The sequence below is a fragment of the Rhopilema esculentum genome, chromosome 12, assembly GCF_057945365.1.
Source record: "Rhopilema esculentum isolate cy_ngs chromosome 12, ASM5794536v1, whole genome shotgun sequence".
Lineage (NCBI taxonomy): Eukaryota > Metazoa > Cnidaria > Scyphozoa > Rhizostomeae > Rhizostomatidae > Rhopilema > Rhopilema esculentum.
Genome location: NC_142826.1, coordinates 3,976,929 through 3,994,744, shown reverse-complemented (window position 1 = coordinate 3,994,744; position 17,816 = coordinate 3,976,929). Strand labels below are relative to the sequence as shown.

The following is a 17,816-nucleotide window of genomic DNA, read 5'->3' as shown; positions in this document are numbered from 1 at the left end:
GGTCTCGTTATCTTTGATCCAAATAAATATGTTTTACTGGACTTAGTTGGATAAATGAGGACACAGGATAAAGAAATGAAAAAAGGTACACTCGCCACGTCATCAAAAACAATAATTACAGTCAAAATTAAACATGCCAAGATGAAATGTGATTCTTCATGTCTGAAAATCCTTATCAGTAATTACATTTGGTTAAATGGTTTCTTCTCATTTGTCATTAGAAAGTATTCGGTGCGGTGGAAGAAAAGCGCGCTCGGCCTTTCTTTAGGCCGCCTCTCGCCATTGGATTCTAGTTAAGTCTGATCTTCATTTCAGAAAAATTGACGTTGCCATGGTTATCATCAATTGTTCCCCATGACATGTAAATAGGATCTGATGAATCCTTACTTGGAAATAACCCATTAAGCTGGCAGTTATGACATCCATTATACCACCAGCCACCTTTGAAAGTATCTGCACAGTTATATTTAAGTTTATTATCATTGTCACTATCTTTGGTAGGGAATACCATGTTGTTATTTGTCATATGAGATGGAAGCATGTTAAAAGCATCACCAGCTGTCCCAGAATATCCAGAAACACTGATACGGTATCGATCACTGTCATCGCTAATTTGGAAGCTACGGTATGTTGCGAAGAAAAGCTCATCGCCTTTAAGTCGGTGCTTCAGATCTATTCGTAGGGTGGTACTGGCATCAGGACTAGCAAGAGAGTGCATATTCTCTAACCCAATCCACATATTCTTCCCAACATCGCCAAATCCATCTTTATAATCAGACCAGCCACGTTGTTAATCGGTTGAGCCATCAATACGGCGTTGTATCACAGTCCAACCTCCGCCGTCTGTTTCCATATCACAGTAAACATTCATAACTTGATTGTTTGAGTTCGGTCTGATTATATCGTAGATGCCACTGTCTTTTTTCCCGCTGTCGTAGAGGTCCTTGCAATCTATGGGGTGAAGAAAGGGATGAGATTCTTACATGTGAACGTAGATGTGGAATGTCGTTGTTGGAAAGGTATGGGAAGAACTAGTTCTCTTTACAGTAGATGCACTTGGGACATCACAAGGGACAGTGCCAGAAAAGTATGGGTTTTTAAACGCTAACAGTTTCAAATCGTTAACTGCATCAGGCAAGAAACAGCTTGATGCGCACGAACCCATTTTGACTTATGTTGCTTTTTAACTTGGTCTTGTATTGTAGATACCCATGATAAAAGTTTGTAGAAGTTTCATGCGAATTTCTACTACAAATGGATCTATTGTTGTGTGAGCTTAGGGGTCTGTGTCATCCGAGTCAGGGTCTTTACTCCAGAAATCAAGACCAAATGACAACGAGCATAAGATTACCAATTACCAATTGATCTCCTTCTCATCTATTTCTGATCTTCCCTGAATATTTCCAACTTACAACCTTGCATTATTTCACGCGAATCGCTTTGGTGTGAGGATAAATATCTTGTAATTATTGTGAGCATTTTTAGGATCGCTATTAAGTACTTAGCGCTCCATTTTCATTTAAGACAATTTGCGTTTGAATTGAGCAATACTTTGAATAAATGACATATTTTTATTTTTCACCGCGCTTTTTCACCGCGTATTTTGCTACCATCATTTCATTTTGATGTTACTACGTTCCATTACAGAAATATTGGGCACAATATTCGGGCTCTATAGCGTCGTGATAGATCTTTAGCGAATCTGGCACCTTATAATTTCAGAAAAGAACCTTTGAATGACAACATGAAGTTAACTTACTGGTTTCGTTAAAAGTCAGTTATAACAATGGTTCCCGAAATCACGCGGAACTGACTTTCCACATCGAAAGCAAATGACTCCCGCCAAATGGATTGATGAGATTTCCTTAGTTATTATACATTCATATTTTAAAGCGCTGTGATCAATGCGTTAGGTCTGACAGCTTTTTACGGTTTGTTTCTAAGCATACTTTCCGGTGTTCCACAAGGATCTCTACTTTGAACGTTTTTTTCAATTTTTTTCATGAATAATCTGCTATATCAGATGTTTGTAATTTAGCAGATGACGATTCTTTTGTTTCTTATTTCCGACTTGTGCAATAAGATTGCCGCACAGCTTAATGTTCTTAAAAGACTTGAACCATTTACCGCTTTCGAAGAACGGAGAATACTTGCTGACCTTTATTTATGCAAGCTTAAATTAGTGTCCTTTAGTGTGGCGATTTTATCTCCAAAGTCACTGCAAAAGGTCGAACATATACTAGAGAGAGCATTAACATTTCTGTTCAATCATAACTATTCTCAATAAAAAAAAGTTACTGACAAAATCAGGCAATAGAGTTGTCTATTTTTAGAATTTTTTTAAATTTTTTCCTAATACCTGAAAGAACATCATGAAATATCTCTAAATCCGCAAAATCATTTAAAGGTATTACGAATTCGCTGAGATATGATCAGATGAGCCCAAGCTCTGGCCCCATTAAGAAGAGGGCTTAATAGAGAGATGTGGCTTATTTCAAATTTTTGCTTGATAAGGGGGCTTAATAAAGAAGGGGGATTAATAGAGAAGGGGGCTTAAAATAGAGGGGGGCTTAATAGAGTAATTACAGTACTTATGATGAAGTGTGTGTCATGTCATTTCATTTCAAAAACAATTAATCAAATAGTTTCCAATACTACAAAATAAACAAGCTGATCAATTTAAAAAATATTTAAAATAGAAAGTATAACTTAATCAATTATAACTAATATGCAACACAATTTTAACCTTCTTATACTTTATACTAAATCATAACCTTCTTATATTTATGCTGGTCGATGTTGTGTTTTTCAAATCGCCATGCATTGGCACATTCCACTCCATCCCACTGCTTTATCACTCCTTAAAAATTCGTGTATTTTGAACAGGCTTCATTTCATTCGGGATTCCTTTCCTTATCTGGAGGCCCATAGGCTCAAAAGCTATTAGCACCATAATTCGTTTGATTAGGTCTTGATGCAACAAATCATTTTATTTTCTCTGATAACGACTCAGATTAGCAGATAATTTGAAAAGAAAATATGCTTTGAAGGAAAACAGGATTTAGCTGCCACATTGTTTTGTAGATGTCGATAAAGAGAGGTCTTAAACGAGAAACATGCATGTATTTAAAGAGTTCTCAAGTGTGACGTCATAAAAACTACTTTTAGAATTTTCGAATTTGACCACATAACATCATAAAACACCATAAAATACCCCTATGAATGCAAAGTAAGTTATCAATTGATCTTGGTGACTCCGAGGAAATTCAGGACAATATAATTGATTGATTTTAACACTTTTCGAAGCTGCTAGCAAAGTTTTTGAGAACATTGTATGACATTTTCATAACAAAAAATGCATACTGTAATTTATTTCCAGTAAGAATGTACTCTATAAGATTGTTGAAATATTGAAAAAGTGTCTTAGCTTTTCGGAGAGAACTGTAGATGCGGCTGTAGCTATACACAGTTTTTATTGTATTGCAAAGTGATCCGTTCCGACCAAAAGCATGTTTCATTTTGAACCTTTCATTTTCCCAATAAACTAAAGTTTTAGACAATGTATTTCCGTCACAGGTTTTCAAGCCCTGATCCAAATTTTTTCTTCAAGTCAATTCTCTTTTTTACAAAAGCTCTTCATGCTGAGTAGCAACTTTCTTGTTCAAACCAGATCGACTTTTCATCTGACATTAAAATTTTCATAAAATACAGTGAATTTCAAAAATTGTTTAAAATGAATTTTTGATCTACCGTACTTGATTGCCGGAAAATGGAACAATTTTCACTTGGGACAATTTCACTTGTCATGTTAACACAATTCTAAAATGTGGAATATCTACCAATTTCATGCCTTAAAATGGTTAAGTTGTATCCTCTAAATCAAAAGTCCAACAATCGTGACTTCTAGCCTGAGTTTTATAAATAAATGCAAAGATTCTGCTTCATAAAAAGTCTGCACCAGCAACATATAATTGATTTGTCCATTATTCGAGAGCTTAAACGATTGTCCAAAGCTCAGCAGAATGTAGCACTAACCTGTGGGTTGTTTGACTTTCTTCCACGCAGCAATGACACTTTCTTTTTCTTCCAGGGGAGTCACTTCTGTATTTGTTTGGTAATGTCCTGCACCCTGACGTTTTAGAACACGAGAGCAAGAAGTTGCCCGGTCACAGTGAAAAAATTCTGGTTTTATAAAAGCTTCTTCCATTTTCAGACTGACTTCATCATTATTCTTCGTTTGCTGGAAGAAATTGCCGTTGGTGGCAAAGTTACTTTTGACAAGAACAAAATAAGCCTGAAACCAGAATATGTCTACAATATGTAGCCTCATTGTTGCTTTGAGTCAGGTAGAATCGTCCTGATAGTGATCTCGTTGATTTGGCAGTATTCTTCAAGTCGCAGACTTTTCAATATGCACCCGTTACAATTTATACATAAATTATTCATGTACATACGTAACGAAAAATTTCGATTCCGGAGGGCTTTTGCCTCGATCATTTGTCCACGATCCTTTCATATTCTATTTTGCTTCATATTTTTTCTTTTGCAAGAATATTGTCCATAACAATTTTCACGCTCAAAATCATCCATCTTTAAGAATATATCGAAATTCTGCCCCGGTTCGGGTATGTGCCTGCCAACACAGGGACTTAGTTTTGGCCAAAAATTCTACGAAAATATTATACCTCAAATTTTTAGGTATCGTGATTTTAAAATTCTATTCCTGGCAAGGTCATAAAATTCTATATTGCAGGCCCATCCCCGTTTTTTTCTCCAAGGTAAACCCTCCGGGCTTTGCGTAGCGTTGCGTTAGATGTTGTTTGTTTTATGATGTTATTACAAAAACAACAATTTCAAATTCGATTTAGTTTACATAGAACAAAGCACTTTGAACCTTCATTATACTGATGATTATATATACCTCTTGATGCTGCATGTATAAACAATGGTGCTATGACTCACGTATGCATAGTGAGTGAAATTATTCACTGAAATCACAGAAACATATTTCAATAGGCTCTCAAAGTTAAAATAGAATGCTGTAATCGTTATCAAGATTAAATAAAGATGACATGCATTTTGTCGCGTCGCTACTGAAGCTAAACACTTGGTATTTATTGACAACAAGCATCATTATTGATAAGACCAACACATAAATAAGAAATGTGCCAATTGAAAAATTGGTATTGAATCACATAACAAAAAGGCAGATGCATCGACATGAAAAAATACAAGCATCTGACATATGCATTGCCTAAAAAGCATAGCAAGAGCAGTGGTGTAGTGCTATCAAAATAACAAGGGGTGCTCTTGCCAAAATGTTGCGAAAACAATAGCAAAAGAAGAGATTTGCCAATTTTCGGCATTAGCAAGGGGGGCTCAGCCCCCCTGAGCCCCCTAGCTCTACACCCCTGAGCAAGAGACACTGTACAGCGTAATATTTGTCATTCTTTCGTTAACAAAAATTCATCCAAATTATTTATTTCGACAAAGCAAAAACTACTTCACAACGAAGAAATTATTTGAGATGCTTGATTTAGAGGATGTTTGTTTAATTTCTATCCCTCAAGTGGTCTGTCAACCTTTTAATTTTTTCACTGTGTTTGATTTTCCCAATATTTGGGACATCTTTTTGTTTTACATTTGTTTTACATTTAATTTTCCCAATATTTGTAACATCTAATTTCTCTGACCTGCAGTTCACTGATTTGCAAAATAAAGGCAGGTTTTAAATCCAAATACATTGTGCCATATAAATTTGAAGCATAATATGTGGTTCAACTAAACCCCAAATAAAAAGTTTCTACAAAAGGTGTAATTATTCAAGACTGGTTGAGTTTTTCTAAAGGCATTTCTAGTTTTAAAATAATTTTCACTGCACAATTTGATGAAAATAAGTGTTATGGGGCAGGGCACCTAAGAAATATTTACTGGCCAGGTCCTTTATTTCGCGATTTATGCGACCAATGCCATTCTGCCACAACAATACTTGAAGAACAATTCACTTGTGTGTTTTATATTGTAATTGGTATCTTAGCTAAGGCAACTGGTGATGCAAGAGGCTGTGCGATGACGAAGTCGTTTAAATATCAACATATTTGTAACTTGTTGTAACCAGGTGGTAGTGACTACTCCTTATCTCCTTTTTTCTCATTTTTCCATTTTGGATTTTACGATTTTATTCACACATTGGTTCCCTTGTTTTTACCTTCTATACCTATAAAAACATCACCTTTTTTCTCATTTTTCCATTTTTGATTTTACGATTTTATTCACACATTGGTTCCTTAGTTTTTACCTTCTATACCTATAAAAATACAGGCCTCAAAAAGTAATGAACTTCATTTTGAGAATAGAAACAATCGAATGAAGCAAAATTATGCCTGAAAACAGTCTTACGTTCTAAACGATTCCAAGAAATGGCTGCAAGAAATTTTCTGAAAAGCATTTTAATGCTTAAATTTTCAAAGAATACATTTATTTTTTATTATCTTATGTTTCTTGTCAGCATTATTTTTGTAACTGTTATTATTGTGGAGTCAATGAAATTTAAATTTGAATTATACACATAAACTCCTGTAATATGTGTATAATTGTAATAACCTATACTCCTGTAATATTTGGTCAAAACACATCAAGCCTGTATTACATCTTGCTGACTTCCTAAATTTTGAAAACTTTTTATAATGCAATGCCATTGCTCTAAATCAAAAAAAAATTTGAATAAAGACGTCATCACATTAATAATCTTACCGGACCCGAAAATATTTTTTGCCTGGTGCCCCACAGTGCTTTAGTATCACAAAGGCCCTGGATATTACGATGCTAATCTAGATAAGCCTAATCTAAATCATGAGAAGAAACAATTGACTAAGATTGTGACAGAGAAGGCTAAGAAAACACTAAAATATGCTGCCGATGCAAATAATTGATACACACAGATAAACGGTGATATTGCAAACAGCAATATAATTGCAAAAAAATTTAAGAAACACGAGATTTGCGATCGATAATATAATGAAATAGGTGGAAACATGAAACACGTAAATAAATCTTGTACACTTCATATATAATTGTCGTTTCCACTAAACTATCACAGTTCATAACGACTTCCATTGTCTGTGATAACAAGATCTCTTAATTCTAGTTCCAGTTCTCTTTTTTTATCTCGGTGATATGTATAAAGACATACGAAATATTTTTATGATAATTCTATCATTTAAGTTTGCCTTTACATAGCTATGAGCTAATCAAGCTAAATATATATAAATGAAAGTTACTATAATAGGTAATGAAATAGTCTAAGTTACAAGTTTATATTACGTTAGTGTAAACAAATTAATTAAATTTTTCTGCAACAAGATGTAAGTTTGAAGCTTCTAAATTTGTACATTTTAAGAGAAGATTTGCATAACCTACAGATGCAATATTGCCATATGGAACTTATTGTTCCTCTTTTAAAGACTTTAAATTATTCTTATATAAATATCTATTTATGTATCTAGCAGCCATACCTCGAGGTGACAAAAAGTTCTCTTCGAGCAAACCTTGAGCACTCGAATTCGTACTTATACTAGATGAAATTGCCAAGTAAGAAACACAAAAGTATTTTCTAAAACAGCTTGTAAACGTACCTGGTTATTTAGTAGAGGAACGCTGACCTTTCCAATCATTATTTGACTCGTCTTACAGCTAGCTTTCACTCAGTCACACGTAAAAACTAAACAACACACTTCAATTGAGGCTTCAACAAGCAAAGTGAGACCCACGCTATGACAAAACTTTAAATACTGAAAGGATAACCAAGGGAATGAAAACGCAAGGATTGAACCAAACACCTTACCCTTATATTATAAATAAAATCCCCAGGAGGCCAAAAGCGCCCCCGGTATTGCAAATAAACTAGTAAAAAGCGGATACAAGGAAAAGGTAAGGAGCCTGGCACAAGGGAGTATAAGGAATAAAAAAACATTAACGAACTCAGGAAAATTAGTTAAAAGTCAAAAGCACCTGGTGAAATTAACTCGAATAAATTATTTTAATCATCATTGAACAGAAATTTATAAGCTAAGGCTGGGCCTATGCAAGAAGGTTTCAGTACAGACGAGTGAGCAGCAGCGACATTTATAAAGACATGTCATATCGTCTCAGATTTTAGAGGAAAATTAAAAGAAAGACTAAATGTTTTTTCATGTTCTAGTAACAAGGAGATGATAAAGGAAGCAAGTAGCAAGCAGAAAGAAATGAGATACTCTCACCTAAGGATTTCGAAATGAAATGAATATTGAGTTCGTACAAGAAATGTTGAAGCACAAAGTGAAGTGAAGGTCAACATCGTTCAAATTGTAAAAATCCTAAGTTGAGAACAGGCAAGGAAAAGCCTAAAAAACCTCAAAGGAAATAAGTTTACCCAAAGATGACGGACAGGCATTTGATTCAAAGGATGTTAGGAGACCTCTTTAGAAGAAGCAGGCCTGTTTCCCCTTAGTTTTATTCTATTGGCACTAACTTCTCCAGACGATTATTTTAGACAAGACTGAAAGGCCACTCTAGGAAACCATCTTATTGAAGAATCGGATATTTTAGCTACTGAGGCAACAATTAAATGGTGCAGCTATTATAAACAAGTTGCAACTGCATTATTATTAATTAGTAGATGCTATGGAAACCAAACACGAAGAGAATTATAAATTGATGGTGATAGTAGTTATGATTATGTTTTATACCGCAGCAATTGTGACTGACTGTATATGTGGTAGCATTTAAAGTCACTACATCCCGACGCATTCCGTTGACCATTTGAATTTTTAATTGGTTGGACTACACAATAGACCTATTATTATGTACCCAATCGGCAAGGTAAGGCAATTCTCAAATGGGTTTAAATAAAGAAAGTTTGCATTATGCGTGAAAAATTGCTCTATTCAGGATGATGAGGTCATAAAAACTAAACATCAAAGATGAGAACTTACATCAAAAACTAAAAATTTATACATCGGTCGAAAGTCTCGTTACCTTCTAACGAAAAAATAATAATTTATTAAAATTAGTTGCATACTTTATTAGAGGATACATGATAAGAAAATGAAAGCTTTGCACTCTTGACGTCATCAAAAACCAATTCCAGTCAAAATTCAACATACCTCAAGTGAATTTTTTGTCTAAAAACCCCAATCAGTATTTAGAATGTCGACTTGATGGATTGTTCTCATTTTTGATTGTCTAAAGACTTGTCTAAAGTATTCGCTGCAGTGGCAGAAAAGCGCGATCGACCTCTTTTAGGCCGCCTCTCGCCACTTGATCCTAGTTACGTCTGATCTTCATTTCAGAAAAATTGATATTGCCATAGTTATCATCAATTGTTATCCATGACATATAAGTAGGATGTGATGTATCAACACTTGGAAATAACCCATTAAGCTGGCAGGCATGGCATGTGTTATACCACCAGCCACCTTTGAAAGTATCTGCACAGTTATATTCAGGATTATTATCATTGTCACTACCACTGGTAGAGAATGCCATGTTGTTATTTGAATTAAGTCTGTTAAAAGCATCACCAGCTGTCCCAGAATATCCAGAAACTCTAATACGGTATCCATCAGTCTCGTTGCCAATCTTAAAGCTGCCATACTTTGCAAAGAATAGCTCGTCGCCTTTAAGTCGATGCTTTAGTTCTATGCGAAGAGTTGTGTTAGAGTTGAGACCAGCAAGAGAATGCATGTTCTCTAACCCCATCCACATATTCTTCCCAACATCGCCAAATCCATGTTTGTAATCAGACCAGCCACGGTTAAAGTCGGTTGAGCTATCAACACGGCGCTGTATTACAGTCCAGCCCCCACCGTCTGTTTTCATGTCACAGTAAATCTTCAAAACTTGCTTGTTTGGTCTGGTTACGTGATAGACGCCACTTTCTCTGTTGCCTCCTTTGTATAGGTCTTTGCAATCTATGGGGTGAACACAGGCATGAAATTCATACACGTGAAAGTAGATAAGGACTTGATGCACTTGGGGCCTCAAATAATATGGTGTCAGACGACAAGGGTAAGAGTTTGCAAACCTAAGCGAACGAATCGGTTTCGACCTAAATTGCTCTTTTAACTTGGTCATGTATCCTAGATTCCTTTGCAGATTTACAACCTTTTAAACAAATTTCAACCTTAAATTGGTCCAATGTTTTGCTAGTTAAGGGGTCTGTGTCGGCTTAGTTAGGTCCTGTTCACAAGTGAATAATATCGAATGAGAAAGGGCACAAGCTGACCAACTGCCAATTGATCTCCTTCTCACCCATTCCTGATCATCCTTTACTTTTCAAGCAAATTGACTTGGTGTACAGATAGAAAAATTGTAATTCATTTTGAGCATTTTTGGATCGCTATTAAGTATTGTAGCGATCCAATTTCATTTTTTTGTGTTACAATGTGGTAACATTTTGGAAATATGATGTAACAAACGTCTTTTACTAGCATTATTTTTTAGGTTGCTTTTAAAATGGTGACCGTCTATTGCATAAATCTTGGGTTACGTCCATTACAGAAAAACAGGCTCATAGTGTGACAGAAGATTTTCGTAGTTGCTCTTTAGCGAGTTTGGTTCGTTGACCTTAAACTCGCTTAGAAGCACCTTAAAATGACAACATAAAATTAGCTTATTATGTAGGTTTCGTTAAAAGTCGGTTATAACAATGGTTACCACCCCCCTCCCCCCCCCCCTCGAAAGAACATGACTCTCTCCACATGGATTGATGATAATTCCTTAATTTTTATGTACTCAATTTAAAGCAGCGTGGTCAATGTATTAGGATCAACAACTTCACGATTCATTTCAACGCATGCTTTCCACATGGATCTTCACTTGGATCGATCCTTTTTACTTTTACATAAATGATCTACTTCTTTTTACTAAGGAAACCAAAGTAAATAACTATGCAGATGAAAATTCTTTGGTTTCTTCCCTTAAAAGGAATTTCAGACTCAATGAAGCTCTAAGAGGGGGGAGCCTGTTGTGATTTGAGAAGCTAGCGACTTGTTAACTGCGAAACAGATAACTGGGAACTGAACGTGACGCGTGCTAAGCAGTTCAACGATCGTTTCAACTTTCTAGAAGCTTCTACACGATCCTTAATTACCTTAAAATAGAGCAGCAAGTAATCTTCTCTATCTATGCGTCCTAAACTGGCTACTAATTACGAGAGACGTAAGCTCACCTACATAATCAGCAACTACGAAACTGTTGATTGCACGTTCCCAACAGAGCCAACGTGCCCTATCCAGAGAAATTGCAGTCTATTGTTCAGGTACAAGTAGTATTGACATTAGCCGTTTTGATAAAAAAATTAAATCAGAAAAAGCTGAAGCTTTTAGATATTAGGCCACACAGCCAAATGTGCTAAAATGACTCTCTCCGATAAATTTACACGGCGAGAATATAAATTTGAAAAATTGTCTTGCTAATTACTTGGAGTTGAGTCAGCATCATTTCGTAGCCGCAAGCAATAGAAATTGGCATAATTATCACGGGAAAACGAGTATGCCTTGCATATCAAAAAAGTTACGGAAAAGCGTCTATTTATACATATACACTTATGCGTTCCCCTTGACCCACCACACAGTCTACTCATTCTTCGTACACAAAAATAGCACGGCTTTTGCGGTGTACGAAGAATGTGGAGAATTATGAATACCGTAAATCCTCGAATTGGCCCCCTTGAAAAAGCCCCCTCCTCGAATAAGCCCCCACTGCTACCGTAAATTCTTAAATTGGACCCCTCAATTTGATGATTTTTGCCATCTGAGGTCGCCTATGGCGTTTTATTGACTTACCACAGCAAATTCATACTTTTGGCAGTAATTAATTAACCCTTTCGTTATTGACAGATTTTTAGGATTTTTGCCTACTTAATCTAAAAATTCAGCAAAAATTGATTTTTCAAGATAACTGGATGATCTTTTGCCCAAGTAATCATCAATAGCTGTATTTCATGCAAATGATCTTATAATGCAAAAATTATATTATAATTGGACATTAATTAGCATCCAATTTGCATAATTGAATATAACAGAAAAGAACTTTATTAATTAAGGTCAATTATCTTCAATAATAAAACACTTAACTACTTTTTTCTTTCAATAATGTATTTTGTCATAGTCTTAGCACACTGAGTTGAAATATCAATCAATTTTCTTGAACAGTCTTTTTTTAATTAATTAATATGCAACAATGGGTCGAAAACAATTCAATTCAATTTGGCAAGTGCAATTTCGATTTCGACTATTAAGAGAAAGAAAACAAGTAAAAAACACAAAATCTTGGAGAGAAAAGATTGTAATTTTGACCAAATGTTCTTTTTTACTTTTTATGCTTTTTTATTTTTTACTTTTTTTTGCTTTTTCTCTATCTAATCTACATGAATTTACCAAAAACAACAACTAATCTAGCGATCACGACTGTAACTTAGGAAAGCTTCCTTGTACTGCTCAAACTCTGGGGAATGGAAAAGCAAGAAGCAGTTTCTTTCTCCAATACACAAAGGGATATCACATACAACACAGCAAAATGATGAGGTTTTTGCTCTATAACTTTGATCTATGCTATGCACGGACTTCATAACTGAGCAAACTTTGCAAACTTGGTGTTTCTCAAGCTTCACCGGCAAATGCCCTTTCTCTAATCTATTCTGCCACAATTCCTTTTTACTAACTGCCTTTATCAAAGTTGCTGATCTTTGCTTTGCACTATTTACTGCATGAGCTGTTGCCTTACAGATGAAGTCCTCTACATTACTAACTTTAGTACCTAAATCTGCAAATGATCTGACCTCTGGTTCTGCTCTAATGGCTTTCTGCTCAACAAAAGCAAGCTGAAGGGCTAAATCCTTTTTAAAATCAAGAAAAGAATAGTTCTTAGGCATTTTCTGCTCAGGGGTTGGGTTTCTAATCTCTCTCCAAAACACATATGCATCCCAAGCACAAATATCAACAAAATGAAAGAATAATGTTTTCCAAAACTTTTTAGTCCTATATTGAACAGAATACATATGGTACATCTGATCAGACAAATCTACACCATTCATATCTTTGTTATAATCTGAAATGCATTTAGGCCTCAAAACCTTAACCTTTTTATAACTTCCATCAACCTTTGTATTCCTTGTACAATAATCATAATCATTGGCAGAATGGTAGGTGGAGAGAACAGAGACAACATTCCTATCAACCCACTGTACAAGCAACACATCATTCGGCTTTTCCCCATTTCTAATATACCTTATTGTTCCTCGATCAAGTTTCTTCCCCCAAGACTGCCTATTTTTCATTACCTCAGGAAAGGATGAGGAATTTTCCCTTACAGTACCAACAGCATTTATACCAACTGAAGTCAAATATTGGAACAATGGGACACTGCAATAAAAGTTATCAGCAAAAAGAACATACCCCCTGTTTACCAGAGGTTTCGTTAAATTAATAACAACTCTGGCAGCTAATTGGTTGATGAGATTTCCTGCATTTTCTGGATTGGGGTTTTCATTAAAAGCCTTAGCTCTACCAAGTCCTCTTTCTATCCCTTCAAAACTATTATCAACAACACTGAAATCATCCCAATCATCCTTTCTGCTTTTACCAGTATAAACCACCATATCCCAATTGTAGCCTGTAGCAGAATCAGCTAGAACCCAAAGTTTGAAACCCCATTTAGTGGGCTTATTCATTATATATTGTTTGAAGAAGAACCTACCCTTAGACTTAACCATACGTTCATCTATAGACACACATTTACCAGGAGTAAAAAGTTCCTTACAGCGACTTCGCATATGGTCATAGAAATTCCTTATTTTTCCTAATGGATCACTTTTGTCCTCTGTCTCAGGGTTTACACAATGAAGGGCAGCAAGTATTCCACAATACCTAGAAAATGTTGGAATAAACATTGACCCAAGAAGACCAGAAAAAAGCTTATCATTCTGCCAGTAGTTACGCCTAGCAGGGGCCTTAACAATACCCATATAAAATAGACAGGCAAGAAACCTCCTAAATTCCATCAAATCAATGGGTCTCCACACATGGCAACCATGGTCCTGGGACATGTAGCTTTGACCTATTCCTTGACCATACACAGCATAAATGTTTGAGTTTTCAATTATGGTTCCCATCAGATCAAAAGAAAAAAAAAGCAAGAAAAAGTCTAAGGCTCTACAAGGGGCACTGCCTCTCGCCCAAACTACTTTTGGGCCAACACTGCTTACATTATGTGGTGGAAGCCACTTCTGTTCCCTATCACCTGTGTAGCCTAGAGACTCTGCCAAACTACAATCACTATCCTGATACTCCTCTTCACTAACTTCTGACTCGTCATGGATCTCATCGACTACTACAGCTCCGTCCAACTCATCGTCCAACTCAACTGGATGTCCTGAACCAGCCAGACTCTGCCTAAAACAAAGATATAGAAAATAAGCAAAGACAAGATGATTTATAATTTGGTAATTTCTGCAGCAGTGCAACAAATAGTAAAGAAATCTAAGTGAATCTGTTCAGAGCCACCATATACAAAATCAGCTGATTTGTTTATCACGGGCCTAAAATTTCTTGAAAACCACTCCCAAAAAAAACAAATATTTTTGGCCGTATTTAGTTAGCCATTATTCTAAGATTTTCACTACAGCTTCAGAAATGGTTCTTCTTTATCGCTAATGTATCCAAAAGTTTGAAGGAAACAATATGTAAACTTACGATCCACTCTCATTCGAAGTTTCAGGATTTTCTTCTCTTTGTCGCTTCCTGCGGGGCTTCCTTCGTCTTGGTTCGTCCACTCTTTCCGTCAGCGGTGCTACAAACCGAATTTCTACCTCTCTACCACTTAATAAGGCACAGTCGATCTCAAATTCATCTTCTGAGTCAAGTCCGTTCTCATTATCCATTTTAAAATCAATTTTGAAAAACACGCCTCATTCACGACATACGCAACAAGATCAGTCAAGATGGCGGTTACAGGCCCACGTTGTCTGGGATATTTATACGAAAGAAGCGCATAAATTAATCAAATAAGTATAATTTTCTAACTGTCCAATCATATTTGAGCAATTTTAGCATAAGTTAAGGAGGGTATGTTGCCTTGGAGCTCCAAAATAAAATATTTTCGGCTAGGGTATCGGTCACGTGGTCTTATCCAGATGTACATCTGGATAAGGAATTAAAGGGTTAAATGCTCATAGTAAAATTTCTACTAAAAAAGGAGGTCTTTTAATAATGTCTTCTTAATGTCAACAATTATTCTATAAGCCCCCCCCCCCTCGCCAAAGCCCACCCTCGAATATTGATTTGACGAAGGACATTTTTCGCTTGATAACATAACAGGAATAATCATTCTTATTCGGTTGCTTTATCAAAATGCGTTTCGCAGATTTACAGTTTCTTGATAAACGGCAGAGAATGCTATGATACAGTAAGTTTACCAAAGCCAGATCTTTGGATTCCACTATCAACCTTTGCAGAAGGAGAAATCGATGCGTGCCTAACGATCCCTAACGACCCGCGCTGACAAAACGGTTGCAGCATAATGATCTCACGACAGTGCAATTACTTGATTACGAAGGGGAATCTTTCGTATATAATTGTGAGCAGCCAAACTTTCATTTTGTAAACTTCCTAGTTGCAAGTGCAAAGATTTCTTCAATTCGGCAATTCAACTATTTGATTTAGAAATGTAGTCACAGATCCCAAGATTATTAATTGATCATTCTAGTAACTGTTGGTCTGACCACAGACGTTTAACAACTTTCCATTGCTTCTATGTATTTCCTACACCAAACTACCTTATCCAATGAGGTTTGAATAATTTCGAATAAATTTTGTACCAACCCCAGAGAAAACTGAAAAGTCCTTGCAAGCAATTTGCGATAATTTTGCATAGCCTGGAAACCTTCGAATAACTTTCGCCAACTTTGTGCAACATGCAAAAAACTCAGTAATATATTCTTGCTTACTATACTTGCAATATATTCGAATTTCCCGCCCTTGCTTTTGAGTGTCCCAAGTTCTGTCCCCGGAATTCAAGACTCCTTCCTTCCAATATTTGGGATTGAAATGTATTCTGTCAAGACTAAAAAAATTAGTTACTCCTCATTTTCTTTTGATTGAGTTTCAACAAAAGCACTTCGCGCTGCGTATCAATTTTTTGTTGTTGAAATCAGATCGCCTTTATCATAACGTTAAACTTTCCATGAAACACAGAAAAAACTTTGAAAATTTTGCCAAAAAAATCCGTACTGCATTGATGAACCATTGCATCTGCTCGCTAAAGAAACGAAATAAGCAATTTGAGGCTAGTTTATTCTAGGCAAACTCTGATGAAGCCCTGTATGCCAAGGCGAAATATTAGTACTCGTTTAATCTAATTTATTTTAAAATTTATCGCATAACATTGGATTCTCGTCGCCGTTTTACTTTGTTTCTGAATTTTATCCTCGTATATTATACTCATTGATCTTTATATTATACGTATATTATACGTATATTATACACAGAATCCGGCGGACAGCCTATCCTGCTGTTCTTCCTTCTTACACACAAATTCATTTATCTATGCTAACACAATTCTAGAGTAAGAAATACCTGCCAATGTTTGCGCTCGAATGGTTTAGATTATATCCTTAAAAACCGAAGGTTTGTTATCGTAATTTGAGGTTTCTGTAACGCAGCAAATATGGTTGATAAAATCCATCAACAAGAAATCACTGTCTCATTCATTATTTCAGAGCTTTGAAAGAATTTAGCAATAACCTGTGGGTTGTTTGACTTTCTTCCACGCAGCGATGACACTTTCTTCTTCTTCCAGGGGAGTCACTTCTGTATTTGTTTGGTAATGTCCTGTACCCTGACTTTTTAGAACACGAGAACAAGAACTTGCCCGGTCACAGTGAAAAAATTCTGGTTTTATAAAAGCTTCTTCCATTTTCAGACTGACCTCATCTCCATTCTCCGTTTGCTGGAAGAAATTGCCGATGGTGGCAAAGTTACTTTTGACAAGCAGAAAGTAAGCCTGAAACCAGAGTATGTCTACAATATGTAGCCTCATGGTTGCTCTAAGTCAGATAGAATCGTCCTGATAGTGATCTCGTTGATTTGGCAGTATTCTTCAAGTCGCAGACTTTTCAATATGCACCCGATACAATTTATTCATGAATTATTTATGTGCATTTGTAACCAAGCATTTCGATTCCGGAGGGTTTTTGCCTCGGATTATTTGCACAAGATCGTGCACTCTTTTTGGTGCATATTTAGAATACTGAGATATTGATCTGAGAGAAAATCTGAGAGAAAGATGAATCTCAGAGTCATCCAATTCTCAAGAAAATATCAAAATATTGCCCCGGTTATTTACTTAGTTCACCGAATAGCCTAGAATGTGCCTGCTGTCTCTCTGATCTTCAGGCTAAACAGGGTCGCATCTTCGGACAAAAATTCTGGGACAGTATTTTGTCTTTTGTTCCCTTTTTCGGGCAAAGGTATGCCGTTTGAATATATCATTTTTTCAGGTATTATGTTTCCAGAACTTTTTTCCAGGCACGGTCATAAAGTTTTTTCCAGCAGTAATATCGCAGTCAGTTTTCTCTAAGGTAAACACAAGGGCAGTTTCATGAAGACTGGTTGTCTATCTACAAACGTAGCTTGAGTTCGCCTTCTTTTTATGAAGTGGGATTTGTTAAAATACGAACAGATATCCAAAGTAATGACATCATCAGTTATTATCCTGGGATTATGAAATAACTTTGGAAGTAGAAAACGTCTTAAATACTAACTACGAAATTGCTGTAT

The 17,816-nt window shown here is 35.9% G+C and overlaps 2 protein-coding genes across 3 annotated transcripts; both read right to left on the bottom strand.

Moving 5' to 3' along the window:
- Positions 1 to 289: 289 nt before the first annotated feature.
- LOC135681828 (ficolin-1-A-like) lies at positions 290 to 739 on the bottom strand. Its single transcript, XM_089111848.1, has one exon. The coding sequence runs from the start codon at positions 737 to 739 to the stop codon at positions 290 to 292; it is 450 nt and encodes a 149-aa protein (XP_088967974.1).
- On the bottom strand, positions 634 to 17,210 carry LOC135681832 (ficolin-1). 2 transcript variants are annotated; one of them, XR_016144488.1, is made up of 3 exons: positions 16,782 to 17,210; positions 4,036 to 9,950; positions 634 to 951 (listed from the first exon to the last, which is right to left on the bottom strand). XR_016144488.1 is itself a non-coding variant. In XM_065196467.2 (2 exons), the coding sequence occupies exons 1-2, from the start codon at positions 17,074 to 17,076 to the stop codon at positions 9,304 to 9,306; spliced, it is 942 nt and encodes a 313-aa protein (XP_065052539.2). In that variant the 5' UTR covers positions 17,077 to 17,210; the 3' UTR covers positions 1,766 to 9,303. The 2 variants fall into 2 exon arrangements, 1 of the variants encoding a protein (XP_065052539.2); XM_065196467.2 differs by lacking the exon at positions 634 to 951 and having other exon boundaries at positions 1,766 to 9,950.
- Positions 17,211 to 17,816: the final 606 nt, after the last annotated feature.

Bases quoted from the DNA above. Each gene is read 5' to 3' on its own strand.
- LOC135681828 (XM_089111848.1), bottom strand. From the start codon at position 739: ATGTGGATTGGGTTAGAGAATATGCACTCTCTTGCTAGTCCTGATGCC.
- LOC135681832 (XM_065196467.2), bottom strand. From the start codon at position 17,076: ATGAGGCTACATATTGTAGACATACTCTGGTTTCAGGCTTACTTTCTG. The intron at 9,951-16,781 runs GTTATTGCTAAA...TTCACCCCATAG, and splicing joins GAAAGTCAAACAACCCACAG to ATTGCAAAGACCTATACAAA.